The sequence below is a fragment of the Plutella xylostella genome, chromosome 21, assembly GCF_932276165.1.
Source record: "Plutella xylostella chromosome 21, ilPluXylo3.1, whole genome shotgun sequence".
In the NCBI taxonomy this organism is placed as follows: Eukaryota; Metazoa; Arthropoda; class Insecta; order Lepidoptera; family Plutellidae; genus Plutella; species Plutella xylostella.
This window is the reverse complement of record NC_064001.1, coordinates 5281798-5306378: the sequence shown is the minus strand read 5'-3', so window position 1 is coordinate 5306378 and position 24581 is coordinate 5281798. Positions and strand designations below refer to the sequence as shown.

Here is a 24581-nt window from a genome sequence, read left to right as displayed (position 1 = left end):
TGACTAAGTTACCTACTACATAAATATTATGTATACATATGCTTAGTGTAAATAAGAATGGTTTAAATAGTAAATATTAATCGTTCTCTTCAAAACACAGGTAGACTTAGTGCCAATTTCTCCATTGCCGGTTAGAGCATAACCAGGTATGAATGGTTGACTTTTGACACATCTGTCAAGAATTTTTTTAGATTTAACCGACTATTGTGAAATATGAGCTTAAGTTTATGCTTTTGTAGATTGACGATATTAAGACACTTAAGGGTCACCCCATCTTTGCAAAAACTATATTTCTGAGAACTGCTGTGATGACCACCGACTGGCAGCGAATCCCACAGATTTCATTAAAGCTCTCTTATATCGTATTCTTCGTATCCCTGAAGGTTCACTCTAGCTTACAGAAAAGTTTCGAAGCTCTTCTGCGCTTACCATGAGTCTATATCGTTGCATAAAAATGTGCATATTGCACGACAGCTGTCATTTCGTTGCGTTAACTTTTATGAGACCCTTATAAGGGCTATAAGATAATTTCTAAAAGAGCGTTATTGTAAGTACGAGTGCTATACACTTGTAAGGAAAGCAAACACTATAGGTATTATCTATTTACAGTTAGAATCTCTCACATATACCTATGACTAAGACTCAGTGTATTCACCTCTGCTAACTTAGTTCATTGATTGTTAGCCTCTTATTCATACCTCTAGCATTGACATCATTTTATATTTATTACATTATAATGAGGTGGTATCTCCGTGAGAAAGCAGACTACTCCAAAATGCTCATTCATAGAAATTCCAGAAGAAAATTTAACGGATAGTTTTAATAACACTAGTAAGCTAGCTTACTTACAATACTTTACAAGCAATTTGTTTGTTATTGTTTTGACATAAGTAGGTACCTACTTATAAAAAGTTGTAATATGTCATAATCGAACGTAACAGTCATAGGTAACAGTCAATCATTAATACAATGTTTTCCCGATTGTCTACCATAAACTATAATAAGTACCTAATTTATATTGCTTCTAACACACATGCTATGCACAATTGCACATTGCACATTGTTTACACAATGCAGAGAATATGGATCATCTTTTTTAATTAATGCATTACTGGCTTGTTCGATGGCCCTTTTTATTCAGTACTAGCTGTTCCCGCGCGCTTCGCTTCGCCTTAAAAAGTTTTCCCGTGGGAATTCCGGGATAAAAAGTAGCCTATGTTCTTTCCCAGGGTCTAAACCGTATGTATACCAAATTTCATTCAAATCCGTTCAGTAGTTTTGGCGTGAAAGAGTAACAGACAGACAGACAGACAGACAGACAGACAGACACAGTTACTTTCGCATTTATAATATTAGTAAGGATTAGTAAGGATTGTATTATGGTTATGTTTACCTATTTCTAAAGTACCTCAATGGCGGCAATAAGAACTGATACGATTTAGAAAAAGCTTTTCTACGCACAATTTAAACTTTCAAAGAATTCCATTGTGTTTGGAGAACTCTGGTTAATCTGATGTCATCGTGTGTATCATGACCAAGTGGTTTGTTTAAATTAGCATCCGCTGAATGGAAAAAGGTGTGACGGAAATTTGTAGACAGTGATCTCATAAGTCTCTCATCCTATCGGAATCACAACTGTGGTGGATCAACTTAACATGAATAAAATGCAAACTCAACTCTTATGTTTATGCGTTAAGATCGATAGAAAGTAGAAGAAAAATTTAGTGAGCCCCCTGTAAAAAATGATGAGTTTTTTTTATTAATTGACGCACTCATTTATTTATTTATATTTATAAACACTTTATTGTATACTTACAAAACACAGTTACAAAAATGGGACTTAAAAGTAGTGAAACAATACTAATGTGGTACTCATATTCACATGTGATTTTTAATTGAGCTCTGTTTGCATTAATTTAACCATAAAATTAGATATATGCGTGTAACCGAATAAACATAGTTAGGTACAGCAAGGTGCAGATAAACCTGACCCCCCTCAGAAGCATTGTTAGTATGAGAGGGGGGTCAGGTTTCTTTGCACCTGACCGTACATATAGGTACCTACATAATCCTAAAACGAAAATAAGTATGTTGCAATTTCTTTTATAAAATTTTAGTTATATAGTTACCTAAATCAGACTAGGGTTTGTCACCGGGATGTTAAAAGCTTGTCAAGCTCTAGTGTTTCTTAGAAGAACAAAACGTAAATTAAATAACATGTTTACCTTTTTATTCTTATAAAACCTGGCTAAAATTTTCCAGAACTAAAAGAGCAACTTAATGGCATTCTGGTTGGCCTGGAGTAAGTATTCCCGAGTGCTAGTGGAAGGGCACAAGGGACATGCGAGCAAATCCTCTTTGGTATAGGCAACTCACTCGTAGGATGGTTTATCAAAGACGTTTCAAAGACGCGACGATGACGACGCACGGCTCTACATTGTCTGTAATTGAGTATAGCATTAAATATATTTTTAATGGATGTACCTTTCCGCATTTCTAAGCTATACGTTCATCATCAAAGCTTCCTTTGAGCGCCTCAAATAGTATAGTTTCCCCGTAGTCAGCCCGGCGGCGGCTGCGCGCGTGGGTATTATTAGCGGAAGGATGTCTGCCGGAGCTCTGGTGATTCAGAGACATGTGGACAAACTTATATTTGTGACTTTTGTGAGAGGTGTGAGCATTATTTTCGTGCACGCGACAGCTGCGCGGATTCGCTAGGGGAACTCTCTGTTGCGTTGCTTTCAACGCACACATCAAACGGTCTAAAAATAAAATACGCTAAACTGCTTACAAATGTAATCAACTTTCACAGACCTAAAATAATTTACCGCAGTATTAGTCACTCCAGCCTATTTTTACGTTACTGTGTAGATATAGCCCACATTAATATAACTACAAATATCTATCATGCAAACGACCTCAACTAAGCCGCGTTCGACCTAGTCGCCGCACGTAACCAACAACGTAATATAGAGTCGACTTTACGTTTCGTTACCAACCTCCTGTTTGATCGATACAGCATTGAACTCTATTTCGGTTACCTAAAGCTTAGTTTAAACCGGCAGCGGCAACAACACGTGCGGAAAGGAGGTATTAATGGAGTCGGTTTCCTATTACAAAGCTCAAAAGCGCTGCACAATTCCATGCGCCTGTTTAGTATTATTAGACGGCCTCTGTATTTGTGGCGCTCGAGCGCTGGCGCGGGCTGGCGCGGCCGCGATGACTCAGCCTCAAGCCTCGGTAAACAGTATGCGGGGCGATGAGTCACCGTTTTACACATTCGCGTATAGTGTTTGAGTTGTGTTGCTGTGTTGTCAGTCTACAGTCAGACTCGTGAAGCAAAAGAGCCATTCTAGGCGTTTTAAAGCAGATTTTACTGCATAACGCCTAGCTAAAGACAATCAATTGGCAACACAAAAGTAGTGTTACAAGTTAAGAACAATTTAGTGTTGGACAAGCAAGTTTGTGTGAAAGCGTTATTCTAGTTTTATAGTTTGTGTGTGTGCGTGTCACAAGTGAAACGGTCGATAGAGTTGGTGATCGTGCCGTGCTATTTGTGAATTCCTTACATATTTATAGTTGATTTGAGGACTGTTGCAACCATGCCTACGAACAAGAAGCTCATATCGAAAATCAAACAGCTGGCGCAGTGGATTTTAGTAGTACAAGTGGTAAGTTCCCTATCTTTTGACCAAAATACCTGGTAGATTCTGTTTATAAAGAATTTCAATCAAACTGAGGTAGTAAGCTTGAATAGATGGATGAGGAAGGACGAGGACGCGTGACAGATCTACATTTAGCAATGGTTTCTGATCAGTTCATGATGTTCATGATTAGCTTAAGTAGCATACAACGCAATTGAGTAGGTAAGTATAGGTACTATGTCACAATCATAACAAATACTAGCAAGGACTAGTAACGAAGTCTCTATCACCTAAAATCAATACAGTTAATTAATTATGCTGATAATGAAATGGTGGAACTGGTACCAGCCATGATTCTAACATAGGTAATTAGCTGTTTGAACCAGATGGAAGCCAGAATAACAATGAAATGGAGACACCTATTAAAAGAAAACTAAAACCAACTGATTGAAATCGAATTGAGTACCTAAACTATGATATTGAACGATCTCTTTCCAACCCTGGGGCTGATTTAACTCAGTTACAAGTTCAGAAAGCAAAGTTTGCAGAGTGAATAGGTACTTTTTCCCTCTTTGGAAACAGCGATTCCTCGGTACACGCAAAACCCCGTGAAATTACATTCGAATCCATAAAATGTGGAGATGGAATAATATTTAGAAACGTTTGCACAGTACATAATATTTCTTATCTTATCTCAAGGTGAGATGAAAATATTGGACTAGTCTTTCAGATAACATTTAAATCACTAGAAATATGATGATTTAGAAACTTACTACTTAATGAAAACTATAAAATGGCCAAATCACTTCACTATCATGCAAATTTATCACACTAAGGGTGACTTGCACCAATAATTTAAACGAAATCAAATCTATACTGATGGAGCAGGACAGCTATAGATTGAATTTTGTTTAAATATTTAGTGCAAGGCATGCCCTAACCATTACCTTCCACGTATCTCTCAATAGTAAATGACGATTTTAGAATTACCTAGGTACCAACCTAATAAAAGATTACCTAGATAATAAAGATATGGACAAGACAGCTTCGGTAATCATTATTGGACCTGAGTCTGGGTACTAAGCCAAAAAGGTACAACTCAACGAAGTTTTGATTCGTAAGACAAAAGTTTTTATCTATGTGAATCCATCCTGCTTCAAGTATTGCATTGTCCATAGCGCCCAATAGTATTCAAACAAAAAACTGACGATCCCTAATATTTTCTTTTGGTTTAAACACTGGGATGCAAAAAGAACTTTTGATTGTTCATTCAGAGCAATGGGACAAAGACGAGACCTACCCAAGATTACGCATCCCAATCTGAGGACGTAAACAAATGACTGCGAGCATCATTTAAATACGATGTTATTATTATTTAAATTTTGAATTGCATCGTTAAAAGATCTTAGGAAGTGTTGAAAACGTTCTTCCATAATTGCGCGTCCTTAGGAGACTGTGTGAGGGTCTCTTGTAGAAACCCTTCGACCCTCTGAGCGATGGGACCGGCAACATAGTAATTAAGCTTATTTCTTCCACTTGTTTTGTAATTTCCAACAATTTGTGAACCTCTAGTCTCAGCAAGAGCACCGGAAGTAATTTATTACAGAAATGGGCAACGACCTTCTACATAGTCTCACACTCTTCTTGTCCATTGTCGCAAGTAAAAAATCGCACAAATCTATAGCTCATTCTATATCTACTATAACTATGCTGATAAGATTTTGATTTCCTTTCCCAGATTTATTTGACATTCAATCATTACTTGCGCAAAATGAAATCAGAAGCCCCGGATTCAATAAACAATATGGAAGGCACAGACAGAGCTCAAAACGAAAGAGTTCAGAATAATTGAAAAGCACGTTCTTGCTCGGCTATGAAAGTGTAACGAATAAAAGTAGACAATCTGTTTAATTCGGAACTTGTTTGCGGCCGTCGGTTTGTCGAACGTGACCAGTCGAGCTGTGGCTGCAGCAGAATGACCGCGCCAATTATGGTGGGACTAACGAATCTCAGTATGATTGTATTGCACTTCTCTATTTGGATTCGAGGAACCAATTACTTCGTTTTTTGCTGGCCTCTACCGTCGAACATCAAACGCAAATCTACACATGCCTCATACGTAGGAACCCCCGCTTCTCTAACGTCATAACAACAAATCATCACACTTTATTCGCCTTCCTTCTTAATATTTTTTACGCTTATAGGCGTTTGTTTACAGTGGGAAATTCTTGCGTCGCACTTGTATTTTTTATTTGAAGAGATCTTAAATGTAGGTATAATGGCTACAAAGCTTTCTGAGTCACTTGATATCCTTGAATATCACGTTTATTTAAGTTTTTATTAATTAAATAAAACAATTAATTTTGGGTACATAGGCATTTATCTATCTAGTCTCAATCAACTAAAGATAATTACTCAGTTTAGATTACGTACCATCACTAATGAGTTAAATATATTGATAAAAATGCTATCGTTACTGCTGACTCAGTGTGATATTTACTCTTGCATTTTTCACACTTATGCAAATACTCCAAGCATGACAGTAGCAATATTCTATTTCGGTCGTGCTCCCAGGAGGTGTGTCTCCGATATTTATACGCTGGCCAGGGTGATTCATCGCCAGCCGGCAGTCTGCGTGTCCTATATCCTCCATGCCGCCGGCAAGCTTACTCATAAATAGTTTTATTCACCCCGGAAATATTACGTCCTTCTCTCAGCATCTCCGTATACAGTTTTTGCTCTGAACGCATTCTTTACAAAATAATCCCAAGCATCTTTGGTGGCATCTTTTAAAGTTATCTGATAAGAAGCACGCTTATCTCCCAAAATTTTAAACGTTTAAGCACAGTATAATGCCGTCGCTAAGGACTTTAAAAGGCCGGAGTGAGTCACAATCTGATGGAAGACTACGCAAGTACAATAAACTTATGCATTCTTAAGCATATCACGTATCCTCGATTCTTAAATACCAATACGCTTATTCATCCCATTAAGATGGACTACTAGTGTTACATGTCTACTTACAAACCACAATGAACACCACAAAGTGAATGCCTTGTGTTACTTTTGTATTGTGATTCAGGATGTGTTCCCCAAGGTAGTCGTCTTGGCTCCATTGTTTTTCTTTATCTCGCTTTGTGAATACCTTACTTCCCTTTTCCCGTATAAGTACATTCAAACCATTTTTGATGGATTCATTTCCGTTAATGATCTGTGTTGCGGTGAACCTTGCCCTTTTGATAAAAGACATCGTGACTCAACTCGCTAACAGTGGCGCTCTCGTTTTGTAAGAAATAAATCAGATAAGCAATATGCATTAAGATGACATGTTGTTGCTAGTAGAATCTCGATAAATTACCGCTGATCAAATAAGAACCTTCAACATAGATAATAGGCTTATTGCAAGTAAATATTGTGTTCTGAATGAAATACAAAAGCATACATTATACTCGATGTTTACGGAGAACTAGTAATTAATAGAGTTTAAATGGCATTGCAGAACATGTACTAAGGGTCTCTTTATGTAAGTACTATATGAGGAAATGGCTTGTTGACTACTATTCCCCCATAATGCGTTACAATTGATGAATGGGCATCGGACAGGAGCGAGCATGTGTGTTGAACTGAATTCAATTTGAACCCTTTCATGGAATCTCATGCGTTTCAATAGCGGCATTGATTTGAATCGGTAAATAGAGTAAAGGGTGCAGTAAATACCTACATGTGCACAGAGCATTTGAAAAGCCGTCTTGAACATAAAAAGTACTTCAGAACTTTGCTTTCGTTTTCATTATTTTCTATAGGTTTAAAGGCACTTTTCACATTAATACGAGATATCGCTATGATTTTTATTTAAAATTTAATGTGCCTTAATCAATGCTGTAATTAAATATATTGGATACCTATATTACTACAAAAGTCTTTGCTGCCCTGACAAATGAATCGTCTCTAATTATGCATTTTGCATAATATGCAAATGGAAACGACGAAAAATCTGTGTTGACGTCGCAAATCAAAACGAGGGTTACTCGGCCTTCGTTTAATAATGTAAATAAATTTCCATGCATAGCAAGGAGCAGCCAAACAATGCGCCAGATGAGGCGAACCCTTCTATTTCTTGTCGGAGAAGTTTGAATAAAGAGTTGTGCCCCCAGGGCTAAAGTCTCTTTATATATCTACCTACTTATTACGATTCGTGCAATAAGAGTTTTACGAGGGCCCAACTTATCTTTATTTGATTTTGTTGTGAATACATTTGTTAGTAGCTGTTGCGCGCAGGCTTCGCCTTATGATTCCCCGTAAAGGATCAGATCCCTCAAAATCCAAAAGTACAAATATATTATTTCCTCTATAATAAAATTGTATAATATCAGTGTAGATCGTAAATACGCACATTTTATGCACGAGGAAGGCCGAGGACAGAGTTTTGTATTGCTCCTTATTTCCAGGAGTGAAAATTATACGGCCTGGTAAAAATTTAATAATGATGACTAATACACCAACCACCTAAAACAGGTGTACAAAAAATTCAACAATTTTACAATTCAAGTTTTTTACAACAACCGGTTTTATCGTCTGAATAATTTCTTAAACACGGATGTGAACAGCAATAAAAATGCTCCAAACTCTTCCGCTTCATAAATAAAAACCTTTAACTGAAGTCTCTTATCGCAGTACTTGACAAAATTCATACGTTTAAGTAAACAACTGTTCAGGACGAATATCTTGAGTTGTCGGAGTACTTAACCCTTAATGAGAGCGAGCGGCAACCCTCATGTCCGCAGGCTAGAGCGGAACCTCATCACGGGATCTAATGACCCGAAAAAGCCCTACGGTGAAGATATCATCTGGATTAAACAAATCCGAAAAGTAAATTGTAGTACGCACCTAAACATAAACAAATAGCTAGAACTGTTTTTATCCAACTGCACGGATGTTTATCTAATTCAATTTTATGACCAACTTTTTTGTTCCGCTCACTCTTTTGAAGGCCGATACATAGTAGATATATTTATATCTGGTTGAAATATAGGCATAATATGCTATAGCAAAACTTTTTATTCATGTCTGATCTAAGTATCTGACCCAAAAACATACCATCGCTTTCTAGAGACGCGTCATGCCATAACAATTTGTTTTCATGTGTGCCATCGAGAGCGGACGCCTCCAAAATGTTATCACCTCATCGTATCACCGATGCCGGGACAATATCTCATAATATTCTTTATTTCCGTCCCCATAAACAGAAGCGGGTCGTGGTAATGACGCCGGAGAGGGGAGATGTCGCAGCTAACCGCCCGTTTCGAGCCCGGGATATGTGGCCGCTGCATTTTATTACCACTTTACTCTGCCACATAATCGACCTTCATGATGGAAGGGGTCAGTTTCGACTAATAGTCACTAGGAATGCCATCGTAACTCCATATCTGAGATCCCATACAAGATCCATTGTACGATTGTATGACTATGTGTTGACATTTCAAACATAAATAATAGTGCGTTTTCTTTTCAATTGCAGGTTGAATTCATAGAGGCGTACTGCACGCCACGCGACACAGCGCGCCGGTCACCGCAGGGCTCCCGGCGTTCCCGCGACACCCGGCGCTCCCCGGACTCGGCCAGATGGCGGTACGACACCAGGAGAACAGACTACGACTCCCGTAGACGCCCGTACGACTACGAGACCAACCGCAAATACTACGAGCGGTCAGAGTTCGACGGCGATTCGGGGAGAAGAGCGGAGTTTGACGCAGAGTCTGCTAGAAGACGCGCGGACTACGAGTCTGCGAGGAGGACTGATTTTGACTTGTCGGCCCCGAGTGTGTCCAGACGCAGCCCCGATAGTGCCCCCGAGGCGTCTGTTGAATCGCCCCCGGAGCCCGCGCCCTCCGCTCCTCCGAGACACGAGAGGGCCAGTCGCCATCGATCTCAACCATATTACGAATCTGGTAAGTACCTTAATATTATTTTCAACATACCCTTTAGTTTATAAAGCAGAATAGGTGAGTCGATATCCAACAGCCTATCTATAACAACAGCAAATTGGGGCAGTAGAGCTAGGTAGTATATAAGTATAAGTAATTTAAACTTCTTGTGTGCCAATCGATTTGCGTGCCTTGTTTCTATTTAAATTACGAGTAATTCACCAACTTTGAAATAGGTACATACATATTGAAGTTTTAAGAAACATCTAGTGAAACCTCGTTTGGATAGATTAATATTTTTTCAGCAGTCTGTCATCCAGACTGTATTCAACTCTATAATCCTGCGGTCGGTCCGGAATTAATACAGGCTGGTGCACTATTGAAGGTAACAATTGTAAGTTTTAATCAGCCCTTTTGTCGTTTGTCGTCGGTCTAGACTGCTGCAAAAATGTCTAGCTCGGTCTCTAATGAATGAAATCCTTTCAATGGGAACTTTTCTGTTAATTCACAATAATACTACTCGTTTATTTTCATTATAGATGCATAATGTAAGAAAATTAAATTACTGAGAAACATACATATTATGCAAAAGAGATTACTAGAAACCAAATTGTATGTCCCAAAATAATCAGTCCCAACACCCTCAAAGACATTTAACACGTTAATCGCAACAATTTAACGAATTTCGAATCGCGGGGAGTTTGGTCATTGATGCGTAAAGGCAATTACGGGCCATGATGACGTCATTTGGCACCCCCTCATGTCGCTAATAGACAATTTACCTACTTTTTGCCCGCCGTTTTGTCACCAAAAGACACTTGGAAAGGACATGCCATTTGTCGGGTGGAATCGGGATCGGCAACGGCAAAGTTTGGCACACGAGCAATTTGGATTCGATTATACTTGGATAATACGGATTCAACTCTACAAGCCACTGCAATATTTTTTTTACCAAAGACAGTGAACAATTCCAAAATAAGCCATTAGCAAAACTATTGTTTCCTGTACTTTTTATAATGAACAAGACTTTAAAATGCAAAGTTCAGCTATGTTCGCGCGTGGCTAAGGACTTTTTAATTCCAAGTCATGGTTGAAAGCCCGACTTTTGTGTGCAGTACGCATTCAGAAGCATTTCTTTGTTGTTAGAGCAAGGAACTCTCATTAGGGTATTTTTGTGCCTTTGAAATAACATTAGCTTTGCGTGCACAACCCCAGGGGTCTTTAATACATTCATTAACTATGCCTCCGTGGTAATAGTCCTTCAGACCGACTGAAGTAGATTTTGGTATGTGCATTTTATGTCTTCGGAGTTGAGTGTATTTTTTTAATGGAAAATAGGTAGGTATAAAATAGAAAAATATGTTTTATGGATAACTAGTATATTATGTAACTAATAATTATCATTAATAAATAAAGAAATAATTATAAAAATAAATGACAATTACGTTATATGGTTAAAAATCGTAAGCTTAACGCATTAAGTAGTAAAAAAATACTAACATACATAAGTGCTAAACTATTTACTTAGGAAAAATGATAAACTTTAAGATATTCATTCAGAAACAAAAGATTTCCGCTGCTATTTTAACGATGCTACTTGAGACGGCGACATAAAAGTGCAGTCGTACATTTTGTACCTCGCTCATTACCAGCCCCTAGTTTATCTGTCGATGACCCTTAGCAAAACGCTTAGCTTTATATGGCAGAAACATTTCTGTAACACAACTTTTTTTTGTTTTAGAATCATCATCTGAAGATCAGACTACATCATCAGAAGAAGAGGAAGACGAGTTCGGTGAATTTGATCCATTTGCCACCGCTCCGTCCCTCCACTCACCGGACAGCGGTCGCTCTGACCCCAGATACGCCAACGCTCCTCGGCGGAACCCTAGTCCTTACTACTACGGGGACTTGTTCAAGACTCAGCCGCAGCCCACTCCGTCAGCCCCGACGGCGACCTCCACGTCCTCCGCCCGCGGGCCGCGGTACCGCAAGTCCGCCAGCCTCGACGCCCCGCACGTGGCCGCTCGCCCCAATCTGCCGAAGCGGTTCTCGGTCGCCGAGGATGGGTTCCGTGAGCTAGATCGGTCGTCTTCTTCGTCCGGCTCGTCCGCGTGGATGCCGCCGAGGCGCCGCGCGCGCGACGCGGCCGGCTGCGTGTGCGCCGCGCCCGACGATGTAGAGGAGCGCCACCCGTCGCGCAGCGTCTTCTACGTCCCGGCGCCGCTGCCCCGCTGGCCGCAAGAAATGACCACCCGACAGATTTACGAGACAGCATTCGATTGCAAAATCGCCCGCTCCGACGACGATTTGGATGACTTCGATCGCGTCAGTAATCATCCGGCACTTTTACAAGCTGAGGACAGAAAAGTTATTTCTTCAGCGTCCTCTGCATTTGAAGCTGTTGAGCGCAGTAAACAAAAAGGCAGTGATGGCTACCGTAAGGTTACAATGAAAACCGATAGTGTTCGACGATCTAAGATTCCTACAATTCGCCAGAAAAGAGAGAATGAAAGCAATGCATCTGCACTGTCAGAGGAGTTGGAAAAAGTACACATTGATGAAGGCGAACATGTCGCCTCAACTTCTCAATTACCACTCCGCGGTTACACCCCATCTCCACCATCAACAGCTCCATTACCAACAAAATTTCAACAATGCAGTAAAGATGGATCCGCCATGAATAGCATAAAAAGTGCTCCAAATCTTCCTCAGTCGCATCCTTCTCACCCTCGCCTGAAAGACCTAAGACTGCCAGTGAAATCTCTAAGAGCGCGTGAAACACCTACAAGCAGTGATGCCAGCATGGCTGATCTCAAAGCTTCCACAGATAATGATGCCGGCCAAAGATTAAGGGACTCAAGTCGCGAGTCTCGGGATGAAGAAGACGATAGAGGACAATCAAAAGACAATATTTTTTTAGAGATTAAGGGCCGACCCACATCCGATTCTGACACTCCAGAATTGAATCGGTACAAAGGGCCAAAGGGGGTCGGTCCTCTAATGGAGTTTAAGGCCAGGCCCGGAATTACTCGTCCACGTCGAAAGTATTCTAGCACAGAAAGTATGGCGACGAGTAGTAGCGGCGGAAGTATGGAATCACTTAGAAGTAGTACGAGCGAGGGAGACAGAAGTAGTACCAGCTCGGAAAGCCGCCGTTCTTCATCACTTAGTTCTCATAGTTCAGATTCAGGCAATGTTCATTTCCCGAAATCCCACCATATGCAATTGTCGGGATTTGGTCACCATCAAACGAAACTACATATCTTAAGTCCAATATCTGATAAATCGTCACAAGAACCCGCGTCGGAAACATCAGATAATAACAGGAATAATAACTCACAAAAAGTTTCTCCTGAAGACAATGAAACTGGAAACAAAACAATACAGACTTCCGTTGAAATTGTAGCCAAACCTAAACGTCGAGCACATAATAGTAATCTATTAAATCTTACGTTTAGACATTCAACAATAGGCGACGCAGAAATACAGGGTTCAGATAGTGGCATCTCTATACATTCAAGAGAAGGTGTAGATTCCAGGAATGCTTTTATTAATTTTAAAAATAGTAACACTGAAGAGGACCACACTGATAAAGATAAAGATTTGGATGACTTACCTTTTGATATGCCAAAGTTAAGAAGGCGAAGAGCGGCAGAAGCTGAGGCGGACCTACGTTCATTGCCTTTTGATATGCCTAAACTTAGACGGAAACTAAGGGGACAGTCACTGAATTTGACTAATGATTTCGGAGGTGGCATCTCTAATGCTTCTTCAAGTCAAAGCGTTCAAGATCTCAATCAAGGTTGGTATATTTATGAATATTTATCTCTGTGAAATATGATTCATAGATTTTCCCCAGTAAGGACTTTTCACTTAAAAGTAATTTGTTAAGACTTTCCCAACGTACCTATATGTATAAGTATCTTCCATATTTTACGTAAAAAGGGCTTAAGAATCGATCAAAAGAGGGTCTGTCGTGTCTATCACTTTGGGTTGCGAAACTCGGATCGACCACCACATTATACCGATTAAGACATATGACTTCGGTTTGCGAAAGCTTTATTCAGTCCGACGCCCCCCCAATATTTAATTTGCTTGAGTGCTTTTTCAGGGAAAGTTTTCCTGTACATGTTCTGGGCAATTTGTATCTGTTAGCTCTTGTTGCGTGTGCGGGTTCTTATGCCCTTTGACGTTTAATTTGAGTTGGCAGTTTATCTTGAACCTAATAGAGCAATAAGATTAGGTTTGATTTGTTTATTTAGTATGTACTTACCAAGGATATGTTTTTTATCTTTCCACAGGAACCAAAAGTCGACCAAAACTGTCTTTGGACTTTGATAGCAGCAGTGGTTCGGGGAGCTCAAAGGGATTGCAATTAAATTTGCGATCCATTGCTCCTCCCCGTGATTTGATCGATGCCTCACTTCCGATTGATAGACAAGGGTAAGATAGATAGATTTTTTTGTTATTTAATTACTTGAGCTTTTGTCGTTTTATTACTTTTGTATTTTGATTTAGGTTGGTTTATAATTAATGTATTGTTTTGTCTACAGATGGTACCACGGTACTCTGTCGCGAGTGGAAGCCGAGCATCTTCTAAAAACAGCTGAAGAAGGGGCGTTCTTGGTCCGGAATAGCGAGTCTAAGCACGACTATTCCCTGAGCTTGAAGTAAGTTCTCCTCTCCATTTTTAATTAAACCGTTTCCCCATTTTATTAGTGCTCTCAAGTCCTTTATAACTGTTGATGAAAAAAGACAAAAATTAACAAGGATTTTTCTTTTACCAGATCCACCCGAGGATTCATGCACATGCGTATCTGCCGAGGTGCCGAGGGGTTCACTCTGGGAGGCGCTTCCACCGCCTTTCCCAACGTGCCCACTCTCATGAGACACTACGTCACGGCCCAGAGACTTCCAGTCAGAGGCGCTGAACACATGGCCCTGTCCACGCCATTGCCAGCTGTCCTGCTATGAACATTACGTGCATTTGAGAGACACAAAGCAGCAAGCACCAAGAATCTAGAGTCCAGATGCTTGTATATAGAAGGACAGAACAGGGCATTAGAACATGAATGTTTAAGTTATTTGTAGGGTTTCGTTCTGATCGCCGATGAAGCACAAGAGTAATGAATACGCGCATTATTGTTGTATTTGTTTAGAATTAGTGAGACCAGTGAAAAATACCAAAGAATTTTAGCATTATGCTTACAATATTTAGCACTTTAATGCTTTTTTGTATATTAATTTATATAACCAAGACCGGAGAGCATCCAAATCCACTGCAGTGCAGTAAAACTAGTCGCAAACCACAATACGTTTGTATGTTAAAGTATAATATTCTATATTATTTATTCGCATAATATGCAACAGTAATCGATAAATATTATTTGTAATTGCTATATTTACGTATGGTATGCGTTGTATGATGGTTCGTATTATACATGTCATTAAAGAAAAAGTATGGAAATGCAATATTCAGTGACACCAACTTAGTAACTTAGTTATAATGTTTCTGAGTACTGTAATTTCGATACCTCTGAATAAGGTAGCCTTAACTTTAGTGTGTTTTTTACCGAGTAGCAAATCTTAGAGTTGACATAAATATGATAATAAATCATTGACGTCAACCAAAAGATGTATAGTTTTGTACCATGACCCTCTGACCGCAATATTATCGCTGTAATCAAAACATTAATTATTTCATAACATATCTTCATAATGTAAATTATTTAATGGCCTAATCAGTATATATTTAACACTCGTTAAAACACAATCCATGACTCAGAAGGAAAGTTCTTCACAGTGTAAAACAAATGACACTGAACAAGGTTAAAAATAATGAAACGAAAAATAGCAAGGTGTTCAAATATGAAGTAAACACGAACAACTTAGATAGTGCAGGTATTGGGTGAAAATAAACCGTAAGTCTTGATGAACAAGGATGATTGTGGAGCAAATAAAATAGATTCCATGACTCATCCACATGTGGGTCATGAAAATAATATCGATTTGTACAACACGCGAGGTGTATTAGTAGTTAAACAGTAAAACGATGAAGAAGTATTACAACGTAGCGGTTTAAAACAAGTTGCCAATGTTAGGTTTACGGCACATAAATTTTGTACTTTAAAATGATAGAAGAAGTAAATGCACATGTTATGTAAACGTTCACACGAACTTATTTATATTTTATGTTAATACATTAGAATTAGGTGATATTGTAATAATCAATTAAACAAGGGGCCCTTTACTTTCGATTCTAATAGATTTTTGTGAATCTATTTTAATTTGTTTTTTTATTCAGAGTTCAGAATTCCTTTGATTTGTGTTGACTGACTGCATCGAAATCATAATCTTTAATATAAGAACCTATTTTAAATATTATGGATGAATAAACATAACAGTTTCTGTATGCTTACAAATTATTATCAATTTCTGTGATTATATTTTATACCCATATACCATTACACATAGAGCCAAAATATGTTGTGTGTAACCTAAGTTGTGATGATATTAACCATGCTTATTGTATTGATTCAATATATTCAGCCATTATTATTTATTTATAAGTGGGATGCCATTTACTTGACGATCTCATCTTCCTCTGGATATTGTTTCAGTTACCGTAGACTTAATTTCGATTTGTACCTGATTTTGAAAACATTGTTGTTAAATTACGTTATAATTTTGTTACATTTTTGTAGAAATCTAGATACAATTCTGAATTTGAAATAGATTTTTGGTCAATGGCCATTTTTTACTGGCTTTCGAGTCTAGTATGTCTTGCCTAGTTTTCATATCCAGAATTATAGCTAAGGTTACTTTAAAATGTAGAATTGTATGGGGATGAGTGAAATTGATTGAATGTAAGCGAGACATAATAATGACTATTATGTATCTACGCAAGACTAGACCACCGCGCCGCAGCTTGAGCAAGCATGCAACTAATTTTTAATGTAGATGTAACATTTTTTAAATACTAAGTACTTATATATAGTGGATGCATAATGGACAGTAGATAACAGTGAAAAAACCACGATTGATGAAAAAAATTGGATGTGTCAAAATGTTTTTCAAAAAGTTTAGGCTCGGATCAAATAAATTATATAGGTAAATAACAGCTTATCGTAGTTTTAATGAAGTTTAATTCTCAAGGTGTAGTTTGAAATTGACAAATAAATTCCATAAAAAAAACTTGTACCTTTCATTTATACTAATGTGAAAACCTCTTATCTTACATCCCCTATAATATTTTAGATACTTACTTACCTAGGTAAGTCTTGGAGAGATAATAATAAGAATGCAGCTTTTTGATTATGGAAACCTTTGTGAAATCATATTAAAATGTATAAGTAATAGAGGTTAAAATGGATGCCTTATGGCTTAAACCAGTCGAATAGATAAATTAGACAGAAATTATACAGTAAGGAACTTTTCTAACAGTAAATTATATGAAAAAGAGACACCACTTATAATTTCTGGCAAAAATATTTGATCAGAGCTATAGGCAAACAGTTTGTCTCAGTTTGACTAGATGGCACCACTTTGTCTCAAAAAGCGACATCTGTGTTATATTTTTAAACTAAAACAAGGATTAGCTAAGCCTGGCTGGAGAACAACCGATCCTTGGGAAATAAGATTCAAATTGGACGTGGCTCGCCTTCTGTGTTATTAACAACAAATAAAAGATGGCGTGTAGCCATAGAATATAAATAATATATCTTTATTGGTCACCAAAACAATAAAACTGAAAACAAAACCTTAAGTATATATATATATATATACTAGACACAATGAACAATAGGCGCCCTTACCCTTATCGCTAAGAACGATCTCTTACAGGCAACCGTCAGTTTCAGTTTTCAGAGCAAAAGTAAAGAAATTACAGGACGGTGCACCTAGTTAAGTAAGTACCCACTAATAAAAATAAACCGTACATATTGCAACTTAATTCAAATGGAAAATAATAGGTATAAATAATTAATATATGTAAGTAATATATAAAAGTAACATGATAAATATATCTGAAACACTTTTTATCTTCATCAGATCTGAAAGTCATAGGAGATCCTGAATTTCAAAGGGCATTAGGGTAAAGAAAAAGGACGATTCCATTTGTAAATGTCACTCTCCAACAATAGGCAAGTCCGAACCTTAGATTTTTTTTATAGCGCGATTGTTGAGGTACATATGTCGCAGGCAACTGGTTTAATCTCCTGTTTGATTGAACCACTAGCCCGTTCATTGGATGGCGCTATTCAGTTGTATGACTAAAGGACAACTCGTCAAGTCGTTGATTGTAACGTTCGACGTCTTGACTGATCGTCAAGATGTCATTCAGCGAAGTCGTTGAATGGGATATAGTATAGCAACTTTGTAATGTCTGGTTAGGGTGAACATCACCAGACAAGAGTCAACAAAAAGACTATGTTACAAAGCTCTTATCTCACAAATTAACTAAACAATAACAATGAACGTTCCTTCATATTGTTGTTCATAATTATCCAGTTTCGCCACTTTTTTTCTTTGAAACTATGCGCCCGCGGCGTAATAATAGATAAATCCATGTTGGCACACTATTTTAACACAAATAACGCACTTTAAAGCTAATTTATTTGCAAAAAACTAACAATATAGGTGCTTTTTGTGTCAGCTGTTAGCTGTTAGACGCCATATTTGTTTTATTCACCACCTGACTGATTTTAAGTCAGCTAACTAGTTGGACGTTTTGTGACGTTTTTACAATCAACATTCGGCCTAGTCATACAACTGAACAGCGCCATCCAATGAACGGGCTAGTGGTTCAATTAAACAGGAGATTAAACCAGTTGCCTGCGACACATACATTGTGATGTAGGATTATATTACACACGTCTTTGCAATAAAAATCGAGGATTTAGGATAATTTATGTTAGTTAGCTCTTGACATATTTATAATTATGATTCTTCATTCGTAGTTATAAGTTTAATACTAAAATATTATAGTGCTCCCTATTCTAATGACTGTCAGTGAACGTTCGCTGGATTGTCAGGCGAACGGTTGCTCCGCCGACAATTTTGCAAAAGGGCTAAAAATACTTAAAATTGCGAGTTAATTAAATTAATAAATAAAAATTAATAAAAATTAAATTAATACGGGAAAATTAAGTTACAGTGTTGATGTGATTGTGCGAGTGTTATCTCGGTGTAAAAACGGCGGAAAGTGCGATTAAAGTGCTAGTTAATACCTAGTGAATCAAATGTAAACAAAATAAGTCCCTGTCTACCCTCAATTTTTATTTTGTGTGGTTTGTGAATTTAAAGTCTAGAATTTTTACACAAATCGCTACTGTTCCGCTTCCTTTGTTTATATCGGGAGTTTGAGTTAGTATTAATGTAATTAGATAGAGTCGTAGTTAGCAGTTTTGTTATTCCTAAGCTTCGGAGTATACCATTGCATCTATCCATTACCCTATCTCATTTTATTGCGTGACAATTTTTGTTCGTAATTTCGTTGATTTAGAGAGTGACCCTCAGACGTAACCTGGAAGAGGACTCCATCACCGTCGCGCTGGTCACAGGCCCTCGGAGGGATTAAGCCGCTCGAACTGCATCAAGGTATGTAATACTTTCTATTTTAATTATCTCTCCTCTGAAGATTATATTAAATTACTCACCTTCTGAACATTCACAAGTCCGAATTGACTAAATTTACTTTTAAATCATTTAACACAAATAAATCAAAAGCAATATTAGCTTACTAAAGTAAAATTCGGTTGTAATATTTATTGATCCGTAGGTATACGAGTACGGTACACACAAGCGACGGACACAAAGCATTTGAATGAATATTTTATTGAAAATCTGCCGGGGTACAGGAAAAACGACCTGAACCAACTTTATTTAAAAAGCAGAGCTCACTTTTTACGACCATCGTCATATTTTGACAATTATGCAACATACAGGGTGTTCAAATTGTGTTTGTATGAAAATAAATATATTAAAATAGTTCTATTGATAACATACAAAAATAACAATTTATTCTATAGTTTAAAAAAAAACATACATGTACGGTGGCCTGCGCCTAAAAGTATACAGGCGGAGTTTTTAAAATAGCGATCTCAAGCTCACATGCTGCTCAAACACATCCACATAAACACCACTGCTACACACATCACACACAACACGTCCCCGGATTTATAACAGATGTAGCTGGCCCCTTCATCATCAGGGATCGCTATTTTAAAAACTCCGCCTGTATACTTTTAGGCGCAGGCCACCGTACCTAGGTGATAGATTAGTAAAAATTTAAACTTCGGTTTGTTAGCGCTATAATAAACATAATATAAGTATACCTACATACACTTAAAGTCGTGGCACTGGGTGATACGGCTTTGTCCGCCGTCGTAAGTGGGTCAAACAACCTCTTTAAACTAGTGTCAAAAATGAATCCCTCGCGAGAACCCTGCTAGGTAACGAAGTAATGTAAAAGTTACAGCTTTCCAAGAAGTTTTCCAAACTTGAAGACTATCTTGATTGTTTGAAGCAGTGTTAGTCTTTATAGAAAGAACTTTTCATAGTTTGTATATAAGCAGTTAAAACTCAAATTCAATAATTAATTAAATGTGAATCTTCCCAGTCGTCGTTCGTGGTTCTCAACGCACCCACAACGCAATCATATAGGTACAAACAGGTTCATCACTAAACGACCGATCCCTTAAGGAATTATTTAAGTGCCATTAGTGATTGGTTGAGTATTGGTTAGAATAATTCGTGAACGGGTAAATATGCACATGGGACATATACATAAGTAAATAATATGACACGTCCTTATTTTCTTGATGTGTCCACGTGTTTTTTCTTTCAAAACACTGTATATGTATACATAAGTAAGTACCTAGAATAATTGGGAAGCTTGAATGATGTTTACGGCTGGGTGGTCAAAGTAGACATAACGAAAGGTTCATAAAGGGTATAGGGTCCCAAGTCCCATCCCATACAAAGGGTAACTTTGTATAGCGACATAATAAACAAAAGTCTGACTTTGTAAACATTGTACAAAAATAAATAGGTTGAAACTTGGGCACGCTTAGAACGTTTTCTTGTCAACAAATCTATCGAACAATATAATTATGTAGTATCTAAATAACATCCCTAAATTTAAGTATGAAGAGTCTACATATTTCTGTAAAATAAAAATATGATAAATTTCTATACTTCCGGATTATTCCGGAACGAATGTGACTGCCGTCGTTTAGGTAGCATAATGATAGTAATGTCGCAGGCATCTGGTTTAATCTCCTTTTTGATTGAACCACTAGCCCGTTCATTGGATGGCGCTATTTAGTTGTATGACTAAAGGACAACTCGTCAAGTCGTTGATTGTAACGTTCGACGTCTTGACTGAACGTCATTCAGCGAAGTCGTTGAATGGGATATAGTATAGCAACTTTGTAATGTCCGGTTAGGGTGAACATGACCAGACAAGAGTAAACAAAAGACTATGTTACAAAACTCTTATCTCACAAATTAACGAAACAATAGCAATAAACATACCTTCATATTCGTAGACGACCGAACGGCGTAGTGGTTAGTGTCCTGACTACTGAGCCGAAGGTCCCGGGTTCGATTCCCGGCTAGGGCAGATATTTGTTTAAACACAGATATTTGTTCTCGGGTCTTGGATGTGCCCGTAAAATGGCAATAGGCCCGCCCCCTATTACATTTATTTATTTATTTATAAACACTTTATTGTATAATAATAAAAACAGTTACAAAAATGGACTTAAAAGTAGTAAGTATATACAGAGGCGGGCTTATTGCCAAGAAGCAATTTCTTCCAACCAACCTTTGTTAGGTGGAAAACTAAAGTTTTTAAACTCCTTTAATACAATAAAAAGCTATACAAAAACAATGTGGAAAGAACCTAAACTAAAACATATCTAAGATAAAAACGAAAAATACAAACTAACTACCTATTTAACTTACATAAATAATAATAATACAAATACACATAATACCTAAATGACAAAATAGACTTAATATATATCCGCTATATTTATATAAATACATATATGACTATATAATATAATACATATTATTTACCAACCTAAGGTTTTATAATAGTGATCCTTTACGCTCTTTTTAAAGGTAGCAAGTGAAGGTGAAAGTCGCACGTCTACGGGCAAGGTGTTCCACAAACACGCCGCCTTCACAGCGAACGAGTCACTGTAAGAAGCAGCGTTGCGGTCAGGCACACTCAACATCTTGTTCTCTGTAGATCTCAACGCTCGGCCGTGGGAACATTGGAATGAAAACTTAGATCGGAGATATTGGGGGGAAGTAGGGTTATTCAAAACATTGAATAACATGTTGAGAATGTGGGTATTCCGGCGAAGGCGAATTGGGAGCCACTTCAATTGAGCACGATACTCTGAAATGTGATCATACTTACGTAATCCAAAAATAAATCGGATACATAAGTTCTGGAGACGTTCGAGTCTGTTGAGTAGCTCTTCAGTGAGGTCAAGATAGCTTACGTCAGCGTAGTCGAGAATTGGGAGCAGTAGAGACTGTGCCAGCGTAATTTTAGTGGAAAACGGTAGGAAATACTGCAAGCGTTTAAGGGAGTGGAAAGATGCAAAAAGCTTCCTGCTCACAGCGTCAACTTGCGGGATCCAAGAGAGAGTGCTGTCCATGACCACGCCGAGATTTTTTACTGAGGCTACATATGGTATGTCTGATTGGTCGTACCTGACTTTCCTCACAGCTGAAAAGTTAATTTTATTTAACATTCTGGAGCTGCCGAAAACAATCGCTTGAGACTTCCTGGGATTAAGCAGCAAACCAAAAGATTTCACCCACTTGGAGATAATCTCCAGGTTGGTGTTAATGAGGCTAACAGCAGAGTTGAGGTTTTCGGGAAGTGCACTAGTGTAGAGCTGAAGGTCATCCGCATAGAGGTGGTAGAGAGAAGTCAGTTTATTGGCTAAAATGTTTATAAACAAAGAGAAAAGCAGAGGAGAAAGAACGCCACCTTGAGGGACGCCCGCAAGTACTGGACACCAAGTGGAACTCTCACTGTCGGTACGTACACACTGCTTGCGTCCCTTGAGATAAGACTCGAACCAACTGGTGACTGCCGGAGATACATTAAGAGAGCGTAAAATTCCAAGGAGTAGATCAAAATCGACTGTATTGAATGCGTTACTGAAGTCCAGCAACGCCAGGACAGTAACGTGTTGTTTATCTATGTTGCTGCGAATGTCGTCAGTAACTTTGATCAGAGCGGTAACAGTACTGTGGTCTGGACGAAAGCCGGATTGGAGAGGATTAAGGAGATCGTTGTTGGAGAGGAAACTGGAAAACTGTTCAAAGACAAGACGTTCGAGGACTTTTGAGAGGAAGGGTAAAATAGAAATTGGGCGAAATTGCGACAACGATGTAGGATTCGGGACTTTTATTTATATTGACTTACATTGGGACTAACATAACACTCAGGCGAAAAGTGGGTGCAGCAATGCACCTCTGCCTACCCCGCAAGAGAGTACATTAGTACAAGGCGTGAGTGTGTGTGTGTGTGTGTGTGTACCTTCATATTGATGTTCATAATTATCCAGTTTCGCCACCATTTTTTTTTTGAAACTATCCGCCCGCGGCGTAACAAAAGGTAAATCCATGTTGTCACACTATTTTAACACAAATAACGCACTTTAAAGCTAATTTATTTGCAAAATACTAACAATATAGGTGCAGCACAAAATGTCAGCTGTTAGACGCCATAATTGTTTTATTCACCACCTGACTCATTTTAAGTCAGCTAACTAGTTGGATGTTTTGTGATGCTTGTACAATCAACGTTCGGCCTAGTCATACAATTGAGTAGCGCCATCCAATTATATAGTGATTCAAACAAAAAGGAGATTCAACCAGATGCCTGCGACAGTAATGTGACAATAAATGAAATCAATCTTTAAATTGAACACAAACTCTTTAGACACCGTCGAAACTAAAAAAGGTTAAGTAGGTATTCGTGAAATAAATAAACTAAATTATTATAAATCAGCTGTACTTACATAATATACCCGTATACCTTAAATCCTTTTGTAGATTCAATATCGTATGTTCCTTTCTACAAAAGAGTCAAATAAGCATGTAAGTGAAAGGGTAGGAAAAATAGATTGCTATATCTGTTATATCCCGTACAAAATTGGGTTGAGTGCCCAAGCGAGATTAATCCTGGAAAATCTTCAGCCTGCAAATATACCGAATATGGTTTTAAAATTTGTCTTGAGTACCTATAAACATACATGTTATTTATTACGAAAAACAGCTTAAAGTAATAATAATAAATATGTATAGTAGTAGAGTAGCAAATATTACCTATATAATTTTATATATTTTATTTGGTGTCTATAAATAAATTGCTATATATTTTTTGGACACCCATGCCAATTTTTATGATATAAAAGGGTCATTATTAAATTATGATGTAAAATTTATTGCAACATAAATATCAATCAAATATATATATAGCTGGATTACCACTGACACACTGACTGACATGATTGTTCTCCCAGAAGGAGCCATTTTTTGATATGAAAATGTTTTAGGGAAATGTACAGGGTGCTCGGGTGAGTAGAGAAAAACCTCGACTTTTTAAAAAAAGTTGTAAAAAAAAAAAAATTTTTTTGTTCCTCCATTTTGGTGACCATACATTTTTTCATATTTCGAGGGTGTATTTAGAATGTCTGACAGATTATAAAAAAAATATAAAAAAATAAAAAAACAAAATGGCGGCCGAGTTGCAGTCAAGTAAAGTTTAGGGCGTGTCAGACCCGACTTGAGGTGAATTGATCTCCCGGAAGGGGGGGAGGTGGGGGGATGGTGTTTTTTGTAAACGGTGGGGCACATGATGAAATTTATGAGAAAATTCCAAAAAATGTTTTTTTTTCATTTGCGGGGGGAGAGGAGATTTTTTTATAAAAACGTGTTTTTTCGGGGATTTTCAAAGCATTTTTTTATTGTGTTC

General features: G+C 37.9%; 1 protein-coding gene across 1 annotated transcript in view; it reads left to right on the top strand.

Moving 5' to 3' along the window:
* The window catches only part of LOC105396496, a 168993-nt gene extending 152299 nt beyond the window's left edge, over window positions 1–16694 (top strand). Inside the window, exons 4-8 of the mRNA XM_038115768.2 lie at window positions 9163–9592; window positions 11310–13373; window positions 13873–14014; window positions 14125–14241; window positions 14359–16694. Of these exons, the coding sequence (XP_037971696.2) occupies window positions 9163–9592; window positions 11310–13373; window positions 13873–14014; window positions 14125–14241; window positions 14359–14545 (2940 nt within the window). The 3' untranslated portion in view covers window positions 14546–16694. The remainder of the gene's footprint in view (window positions 1–9162; window positions 9593–11309; window positions 13374–13872; window positions 14015–14124; window positions 14242–14358) is intronic.
* Window positions 16695–24581: the final 7887 nt, after the last annotated feature.